Genomic DNA, 9,735 nt, shown 5'->3' with positions numbered 1-9,735 from the left:
CAGCTGTTCAATTTGTACTTGTCGTTCATCAGTACTGGATCCATGCATATGCACTTTGTACATATATCCACCTTAGACAAAATTTCATTATTGATGAAAGTATAAGCGTGATATAAATGGCATGATGTCAAGAGCGGAACGAGCCCATCCCATCGTATATTCCTCTTACCCCACACATGGAATCGGCCATGCATGGAATCAAGAGGGAGATGAATGGGTCAGAAATGCTCTTCATTTGATATTCCGCGGGTATCGTGAGGTCCACTCCGTCCTGGGAGATTGTCCCTTATGCAACCTCAGGAAAGAGGAAGCATAATTCAGGATGGGACGAAGGGATTGTTTGATGAAAGTCAAATGAATGACTCTGGAAGCCCCGGTTGATTAAGTGGTCAAGGAGAAAAAAGTCGATGAGAATTACTAAGTAGAGGCTTCAACCAACAATCGAGACACTATAGCCAAGACCCGTTAAAGTACTGTGATGTCGTCAGTAGAGGTCCTACCGGATATACAATCAGTGATTGGAAGATGTCAGTACGACCGCATGATACAACATCTTGCATTTATTTCGTTATTTTATCGTATCGCCAAACTACCACCTACTGCCCGGACCTTGCTGGAGCCATCCCACAAGATCAGGACTCAGAAGACCAGTAGCAGCCGTTAACACCTGAAGTCTATGTCAGCTGATTTTATTTCCACCGCGTTATCAGATAGCTCACCTTCGAAGCCATCTCTTTACCTCCGCCATCCCATGTCTTACCTAAGATAGGTCTTATCACCTCGCCTACAAGTCTAATCACCAACTCCCTAGTTTCCTGAGGTGCTTCTCTTCTCCATAAAGCCATGTTCTTGATCAACTTTATACGTCGGGTGACGTACCTTTCCATAGCTGGGCGAGAAGCGGGATCAAATGCGGGGGGAGGCATCGAGCTCGGTGCGAGGATAAATGAAACCGTTGAGGAAAGGGACAAGAGGTGTTCGTGATATACACCTAGTACTGCTTTCAACAGGGTCTACAAGTTGTGTCAGCTGGGGTTCTCAGCAGTTGCGTACCGTTTGATCTACTCACAGTGTACTTCCTACTATCCTTGCCCATCATCTCCCTCACCACGTCAACTAGATCCACCGCTCTTCTCGTCTGTCCCACCGAGTACGGATCATATGCTCCAGCCTCAAAGGCTTTGGTAAGTAGCGGGACAACGGCAGAAGACACCATAGAAGCGACAAGATCTCCATCTGGTCCAAGCGGAGGCTCATCGTCGAGGTCCATATCGTCGTCTTCTGGTTGCTCAGTACGAGGCAGAGGTGGGTGAGAGTAATGATGTAGGGAATGGAACCATGACAATGAATCGAGCGTCTTTGAGCTCTAAAATATCAATTTCATTAGCTGTGGTGGCTGGGGTCACCCTGGACAAACTGTTAAACTCACTCTTAAAGGCTCCCATCCGACCATTTCACCCCTCGCCCAGAACTCCCAAGCCTGAACCAATGCCAGTCCACCAAAAGCATTCACGTACTCTTCTTCATATCTCTTTCTCCAACCACCAAACCTGACCGCCAGACCTTTCTCCGGATCACGGAAATCTTCCGCTTTTACATCATCCAGCAGGGCGTGAACTCTCCTTTCCAAGTGTACTTGAGCAGATCGATAATCTTCTTGATCCCCTTCAGCAAGGCTTGAATCCGTCGAATACCCTTCTTCCTCATTGATAGATTTGCTAGATCTAGCTCGACGTTTTCCTCTCCTAGCAATTCGCTCGTCTCTACGTATCTTACGTCGTATCGAACTTGGTCCAGCTTCCGATTCTGCCGAACGACCGAATTCATCCTTCACATCTTCTTCCACATTCGGAGCAGGGACACCCAAAAACAAAGATAGATCATCGCTGTCATCTGCAGAGCGACGGGAGTTGACCAACTGAGCACGTTCCTTGAGATGAGCTATAGAGTCGGTTTCGATATTCTCCAATTTCGGGAACTGAAATTCGAATTTCCGTCAGTTAAAAAGATGAAAAATTTGGGCAGCATGACGTACCTTTTCCTCTAGGAAGTCACCCAGCATCTCCACCCAATTTCTGAATTCTTCAACCCATTCTCTCTTTCCTTCCACTTTCTCCACTTCGAGCTTGAGTTCCCGCTCCTCCTGCTCTAAAGAGGCCAAGTCCCGAGCAACCGTCTCCAAATTACGGACATTGGTCGACTTGGTAACTTGAAGATCTGCCAGAGATTTCGCTAGCCGAGCTTGAGCGGATGATATGGTCGGTATGGGTCGAGCAGTTGGTACTGTAGAGTATGACGTTAGTGTCCGTCGCAAGGAATAGAAGAGGGTTAGAAGCGGTCACTCAGACTCACTTGCTGCAGGTTTATATCCTTGCTTTGTTACCTTCTCCGGCTTCTCATCTTCCCATCTACCGGCTCTTTGAGCTTGTGCTCGTTCCCATTCCAGTGTTTCTTCATCATCTTCATCTTCGGCCTCCCTACAACATCCATCATGTTAACAATGGCTTTCTATGACTATGTGATCGAATTATAACTCACCTTTCAGCGATCATTTCACCTATCTCTCCCTTCAACCTCCTAGCCGCAGCCTTATTAGCCTCTCTACCAAGGTACAGTTTATCTTTCGCCTCAGTATATTCAGCCATATCTACGACCAAAACACTGATTAGCTTAAATCACCTATGAAGATATAATCAGCTCACCTTCATCCCCATCGCCTTCTTCATCATCTTCCCTCATCAATCTACTCTCAGGATGTGGACCAGAATCACCATCGTATATCGCGAGTTTCCCACTACCTAAAGAAATGTAATCTTCACCCATCCCACCATGTTTTGAACTTTCCAGTGCTGCCTGTCGTTTCGCTTTCGCAGCCGCTATAGCAGCTGTATCCGGTATCCCAGCCGTAGTAGCCTCTATTATCGATGTCGAATATTTATCTCTAGCAATCTTGCTTAGTCCATTCGAATCAACATCTTCGTCTTCATCATCTTGAATCTCTGTCGTACGTAATGCTCGAGTTGGCGTAGAGGCTTTCAACTCCGACAAATATTCTCTCGAATACAACCCATTCCCATTCCCATTTCCACTTCCAGATCCTGTTGCTGTAGAAATACTAGAAGATGGAATGGGTGGATTGGGCAATTTGATAGATTGTGATAAAAGACTTTTCTTAGGTTTGAAAGGTTCACTTCCTCCTGCTTCTTCTTCACCACCACCGAAACTTAATCTACTTCCAGAAGCCTTGGATTTACCACCTACACGCTGTTTATCCTTCTTCTGAGCCTTCTTACGCTCCATTATGCTTCCACTGGACTCGTCTGGATCCACCTCCATATTGATATCTCCCATGGAATCGTCGGCGGTCACACTGTTCTTGGCTAATGGTGAGCCTGTTTTGGACGGCTCCGGTAAGTCCGAGTCCCTCGTCCGGAGGGAGGGACGGGACTTTGCCCTCTTGATGAACATGCTGGGCTTTTGAGTGTGAGAACGATATGTGTTAAAGTAACTATATCATCTGAGCTACTCGACTAATTTAGAGGTTTGTTGGGTGGCCAACTCAAACCTAAGTGTACCTATTTAGGCGTGGCCTCGGCCCCCACGAGTTTTGCATGCCTAACTTTTGGATAGGTTCACCAAGACTTGATTCCAGCAAAGTGGATTTCCGGAATCTCGGCTAATCGCGTCCGATCCCATCATTCGTGACGTACCATCACTGTAACTTGAAGAGTGATTCAAATTTCACCATCGAAAGTATAACCATAAACATGATGCATGTATGATCTTTCCTTTTATACCTCCTCCTTCTCTTCACTCTTCACGCACATTATCATATAAGCAATCAACGGAAAAATGACACATACACGGATCATAGACAGGCATAGGACGTTGATGATGATTTGCGATTGTCAAGAGAGGTTCCGTGAGTCCGATTGCTCACCCGTGACCAAACCTTACAGAACAAGTCGAGTGAGCTGACTCCACCCCAAAATTCTCAGGTGAGGGCACTCATGGGTTCAACCTGATGGCGCAGAGCATAGTCAAGCTGATTAAAGCTTCTAGGGTGAGTTTTAGCGCACATCGTCCACAATTCTGTTTGGTCATGAGCTAACATTATACTACGAACATAGTTCCTCAAGGTCAGTTTGCTTCGATTGGGCTTGTGCATTCGGCGTACGTGCTGACTCACTGATTTAAATAGATGGCGACATTGCTGACAGAGCAGAATGGAAGTGGTGAGTTGCCGTTCTCGTTCGAGATCTGTAAGCAACTAACATCGCTCTATCTGACAGGACCTACAGCAGAGGAAATTCGATCAGAGTTGACGGGACCTCAACACCTGGGCACTTTCGGTAAAGATTGTGTGAGTATCGGATGTGCACATCCTCAACTTTTCCGTCTTCAACTTCGATCATATTAACGAATGATCCGCTGACCATGCGCGACTAGTTTTCGATGATCACGGATGAGGTCAGACCTCTGTTGAAGAACTACGATAATATCGTACTAGTTGGTATCGAAGTGAGTTCATATTCCAGCTTCAATGCAACATGGTGAGATTACGTTGTGCAAAATCCATACTGACGTATGTATCCCTAGGCCCACGTTTGTATCCTGCAGACCGCTCTCGACTTGCTGGAAATTCCTCGTTTCCATAAACGAGTGTTCATCCTCGCCGATGCTATATCAGCTTGTCACGAGTTGGAAATACCTTTGGCGTTAGATAGGATGAGAGATACCGGTGCTGTAGTGACGACGAGCGAAGCTATGCTATTCCAACTTATGGGTGAGTGATTCATGCCAAGGACCGCTTTGTTGCTCCTCGAGGGATCATATCGAGGGCTATGCAGACGGGTCAAAATGGCCATCATCTCCACACCAGTGTCATCTTAACATGTGACTATCTCTTTCTCTCCTAAGGATATGCTTATTGATGTCCCATACTTCCCCACTCAGGCGACGGAACAGATTCAAACGATAAACCGATTTCCGACCTGATCAAAGCTGAAAGGACAAATACCGCCAAGGCTTTGGAGACCTTGTTACCTCATCCATCAGGTACAGCGACTATTTCGAAATGAGGAAACAATAAAAGGAAGCAGTAGGCAATCATCAGCTCATCATCACAAACCTGACATCAAGTGTATCGTTGCCATATCATCGCATTCAATAATCTGTATTTGAACTTCTACGCAAAAGCACAACAAGAAGATATTTATAGGGAAGTAGAAATGTAGAAAATATGAATCATAAGTGGATTGTGAATTATCATCGTCCTTCAGCAAAAAGATCATATACTCCCAAACATGCATCACCTGATTTTGAAATTGATTATACAGTACTATCTTTTCGAAACTTTTAGTGAATCTCTCTAAAATGCATAGACAAAAATCATGCTGACATGAATCTTGCATCAATCATCCTATCTACAGATCGAACATTACATCACATCCTTTACAGTACATGAAGGATGTTTCGCTACAGTCTATCTTTATTCTTTCAGAGCATCACTTACAAAATCTACAAACCTATCGAAGATCTCTGTGATTTCGGGAATGGGAACGATATTTGGGAATTTCCCGACATCCAACAATCCATGTCCCGCATCTTTAGGGTAAATCGCTTGAATTTCAAGAACATTGTCACCTAAACTTTCTAAATCCTTCTGTAATTGCTTTGATACATCTACAGGTACCAAATTATCTTTTTCTCCGTGAATAATCATCGTCTTTGGGTATAGTCGATCTTTTTCAAGGGGTAATAACAACCATTTCTTATCTTGTGGAATTGCTTCAAACCTTTCTTCGTAAGGTAACAACTCCAATCTTCTTGATAGGCCAGGTTCATCCAATAAGTGATCCACATATTCACCAGTTTTATACCAATGATTTAAGAACCCTAATCGACCTTGATCATCACCTCCAAATTGAATTGGTGATTCACTCTTCACTCCTTCTTTACCTTGTTGGACATCCGCCAAAATTCTTTCGACTTTATTTAGATCATATGGAGTTCCAACCAGGTTTGGCATAGAGGGTTTAGCCTTGATCCAATGATCTAATAACCAATCACCACCCATTCCATATAAGTCAACGTAGACTTTTGGTCTGACCGTTTCGGGGATTTTGGAAGGAGGTAAGACGATAGATGCTCTGGCTAGATAATCACCACCTGATACGCCCACTACGCCTAATCTCTCGTGGTTCAATTTGAATCCTCTGGTCTGAAGGGAAGAAACGAGTTCGGTAGATGAAGAAGAGAGATAGGAGAAGAGCGTTTCGACGTCTTGTAAAACATCGATTCCGGATAGGGGAAGGAGAAGTCGATAGTTGGCAGCGATGAAGATGATATTTTTCGATAGGCATTGTTCTAACTCAACCAACGGATAATCAGTATATTGTTCGGGTGATATACATTGGATGGTAAGGAAGTGTCAGAGAAGTGTGTCATGTGTTGAGACTAGAGATCAGACTTACCCATCAAGTATGTAGGGAAATATAAATCCTTTTTTGAACCTGAGGTCAACCCCCCTCCGTGGAAGAAGATCAAAGCTGGAAGTGATTTGATATCGACATCTACCCTATCACCTTGTATGGCATTGTTGGTAGGGAGGTAAACGTCCAGATCAATCTTGTTGATAGGATCGTAAGTGAACGTAAGAGGGGCAAAGCTGCCAGAAGTCATGATTATGAGTATTCCTCTGTCAATCGGTTGATCAGCATGGACTTGGTGGGGTGATAAAAGTGATGTATGGACTTGGTTTTAAGTTATATATTGAGAGGAAGAAGCGATGATATCCATCAGGCACATTGCACTTTATATATATGCATGAACGGAGGCTCATGCATATCTCGATACCCTCGGATGCTTATGCAGCATCAAGCTCAGTTAGTAAGCAATCTAGCCTAGCTTGCTTATAAATCCGCAGATGAATGATGATTGATGATTGCCTATCGGTCCGCCACTGATTTGTCAACAATCCATAGTCTGGTTCCAGAGTTTCTCCGTCCCGAACGCGTCAATGACAGATGAATCGATTTCACTCTCCGTCTACGGTGAATAAACGACTATGACAGAGGTCATACTCTCATACTCGTTGACTATCATGAGCTCTTCCAACTCTGGTCTCGTACCAGGACCTTCCGGTGGTCCACTCACCACGCCGACAAAAAGAACGGCTTTTGCTACTTCTACATCGGCTGATGCCGGACCAAGTAGAGCGAGACCAGCGGGGTCATCTCCAGCTTATGTGAGTATGTTCGGTCCACCACTTGCGGAGATCTATCGACTTTTGAATGATGACTGATGAAGACATTTAGAGCTCGAGAAGACATTCCTTGTATGGTATAGAAGATAGAGTCGTGATAGAGTGAGCTGCTCATTTGCCAAAAGAAAGGAGAAAAAGCTAACAGGACATGTTAGTCCAGGATCAAGAGTATGGAAAGTTGGTTTCTCCGGTGAATCCGATCCACGATCTGTATTTTATTCCTTAGACCCATCGGATATAGAAGATACGGGAGCGTTGGAAGCGTGGGATATGGATCTTTCATTTATGAAGGGTGTTGATGGGGATAGGGTAGAGGGAGATAGGTTAGTAGGTGTGAGGGTGGTCAAGAAATTGAGAGAGACATATGTAAAGTAGGTTATCAGCTGGTTTCCACTACTTATGGTCAAGCGGAGACGGTGAGCTGACATGGAGGATGTGTAGACACCTAATGACCGATTCAAAAGCTCGGAAAGTGATTATTTTAGAAAACACGTATTTGCCAATAGCAGTCAAGGAACATATAGCTAGAGCATTGTTTGATAATCTACATGTGAGTCTCACCTTCTTCCTTCGTTTCGTCTCTTCGCCCTTCTCCTCCTCCCTTTTTGTTTCTGCCTGACCTGCACCGCTGTTCCCGTCGTCTCTCCCCTATATCTCGTTCTCCAGCATCACCAGCTCCCATTATTCCGTTTCGTATTCCTTCTTGCTGCTGCTCTTCTTCTGTCCTTCCCTGCTTCAGCGACAACCATCATACTTCGTAAACTGACCACGATATAACAGGTCCCTAGCGTATCATTCACCCCGGCCAGCTTATTGTCCCTCGTCGCCTGTGGTAGGATAACGGGTCTAGTGGTAGACGTAGGATGGTTGGAAACCACCATCACTCCAGTGAGTCGAGCTGTTATTTGCTCGGTGATCGGAGATCAAACCATCGACCGACAGAAGCTGATCACTCATTGTGATACAGGTATATCATTCACGACCTCTATACAATCTATCGAGATCTACACCATTGGCTGGAAGGAGGTTACATCGACTTCTGAAAACGTTGTTACACCATTATGCCATATATATTCAATCTCCTACTTCTCTAGGTAACATACATGATCGACAGAGAAGTACAGGTGTACCGATGGATCAGTTGTCAGATGAACTGGTGGAAAGGATATTGACGGAAGGATGTTTTGTTGGAGGATTACACCTGGAACAGCAAGAAGAAGACCAACAACCGATGGATATAGATGAATCACCAACAGAAGATGATGAAGTACGAAGAATAGCTGAAGAATGGTACAAAAGGTATGGAAATACATCAACAGCCAAAGATATATCTTTCCGAATCAAGTCTACATTGGGCCTCGGTCCAAGTACTATCATAGTCCCGGGATGGATCAGGGAGACAGTCGCGGAAATACTACTAGAGGACGATGGAGGGTCGGAAGATGAATCGATACCCAGATTGATCTTAAATTGCATAATGAAGGTAAGCTCACCAATTAGGAAAGGTGGATTGTTGGCTTATCAATATATGATCAGTTGCCTATCGACCTGCGTAAATCACTTATATCATCCCTATTGATAGTAGGAGGAACAGCCTCTTTACCTGGCTATATCCCTCGTCTGAGGATATCTCTCTTACATCACCTCTTACCGCCCCCTGCTTCTACCCAACATAAATCACCATTGAATACTCCAGATAGTAGGAGAGAAGAAGCTCTACTATGGAGACAGAGGAACAGAGAACCGTATAAGGAGATATATGGTTTATCGGATAAATTGGTGATAATCAACGATCCTTCCCCAGTAGATGGGAAGGGCGGGATGGCACCTAGGTGGTCGACAGGTTTGATGGGCTGGGTAGGAGGATCTCTAGCTGGGTGAGTTAACCCCTTCCATCCGAACATGGTCAAGATTGATTAAGACTGATATCTGGATTTTGCGGTCGGTCGGGGTGTAGTGCACTGAAAACTTCCTCTGTGGAAACAACAAGAGAATCATACGATACTTCCCTTTCTCACTCTATCGCACGAGGAGAAATATATAAAGAAGAATTGGATCTAAGTTCTATTGAAATGTCAACTTTGTTAGGTGTCAATATAGAGGATCTCAAAGTTGGTCAAGCTCTTGGTGCAGGTGATGCCGGGGGTGAAGACGAATTTGGTATGAAGAGGAAAAGAGGTTGGAATGACCATGTGATAGCAATGAACGATTGGACCAGAGGAGCAGTGAGAGTGTAGGTTGCGTGGAAAGACGCATCATAGTGTTTGTGTCAAAGTTCATATGTATAATTATCGCACGAGATCCATGAGACTGATTGTATAGTTGTACATGGTATATATGACATGATAGGTTATACAAAAAATCCCTGTGTCTTACTTCTTAATTCATCCTTATACCCAGTTTGAACCCTCCCAAGAATACGATTCGGTTGCCCTAGTATATTATAATTCTTTACCAAACTCGAGACC

The 9,735-nt window shown here is 44.4% G+C and overlaps 4 protein-coding genes across 4 annotated transcripts; 2 read left to right on the top strand and 2 right to left on the bottom strand.

Annotated features, from left to right (window-relative positions):
* Nucleotides 1-589: 589 nt before the first annotated feature.
* L199_004698 (uncharacterized protein) lies at nucleotides 590-3,468 on the bottom strand (the record flags this gene model as incomplete). Its single annotated transcript, XM_064890423.1, has 8 exons — nucleotides 590-667; nucleotides 720-1,013; nucleotides 1,070-1,366; nucleotides 1,430-1,978; nucleotides 2,036-2,283; nucleotides 2,353-2,477; nucleotides 2,539-2,647; nucleotides 2,703-3,468. The coding sequence occupies 8 exons, from the start codon at nucleotides 3,466-3,468 to the stop codon at nucleotides 590-592; spliced, it is 2,466 nt and encodes an 821-aa protein (XP_064746495.1).
* Nucleotides 3,469-3,852: 384 nt separating this feature from the next.
* L199_004697 (uncharacterized protein) lies at nucleotides 3,853-5,081 on the top strand (the record flags this gene model as incomplete). The annotated part of the gene is made up of 8 exons (XM_064890422.1): nucleotides 3,853-3,922; nucleotides 3,999-4,063; nucleotides 4,131-4,139; nucleotides 4,202-4,235; nucleotides 4,293-4,363; nucleotides 4,450-4,521; nucleotides 4,600-4,786; nucleotides 4,957-5,081. 8 exons carry the CDS (start codon nucleotides 3,853-3,855, stop codon nucleotides 5,079-5,081), a joined length of 633 nt encoding a protein of 210 aa, XP_064746494.1.
* Nucleotides 5,082-5,491: 410 nt separating this feature from the next.
* L199_004696 (uncharacterized protein) lies at nucleotides 5,492-6,684 on the bottom strand (the record flags this gene model as incomplete). The annotated part of the gene is made up of 2 exons (XM_064890421.1): nucleotides 5,492-6,369; nucleotides 6,477-6,684. The coding sequence occupies 2 exons, from the start codon at nucleotides 6,682-6,684 to the stop codon at nucleotides 5,492-5,494; spliced, it is 1,086 nt and encodes a 361-aa protein (XP_064746493.1).
* A 421-nt stretch (nucleotides 6,685-7,105) lies between these two features.
* On the top strand, nucleotides 7,106-9,504 carry L199_004695 (uncharacterized protein; the record flags this gene model as incomplete). Its single annotated transcript, XM_064890420.1, has 8 exons — nucleotides 7,106-7,249; nucleotides 7,320-7,369; nucleotides 7,423-7,638; nucleotides 7,709-7,817; nucleotides 8,048-8,155; nucleotides 8,235-8,750; nucleotides 8,804-9,144; nucleotides 9,225-9,504. 8 exons carry the CDS (start codon nucleotides 7,106-7,108, stop codon nucleotides 9,502-9,504), a joined length of 1,764 nt encoding a protein of 587 aa, XP_064746492.1.
* Nucleotides 9,505-9,735: the final 231 nt, after the last annotated feature.

The sequence above is a fragment of the Kwoniella botswanensis genome, chromosome 1, assembly GCF_036426115.1.
Source record: "Kwoniella botswanensis chromosome 1, complete sequence".
Taxonomy (NCBI): domain Eukaryota; kingdom Fungi; phylum Basidiomycota; class Tremellomycetes; order Tremellales; family Cryptococcaceae; genus Kwoniella; species Kwoniella botswanensis.
The sequence above is the reverse complement of the archived record's forward strand: the minus strand, read 5'-3'. Positions and strand labels throughout refer to the sequence as shown.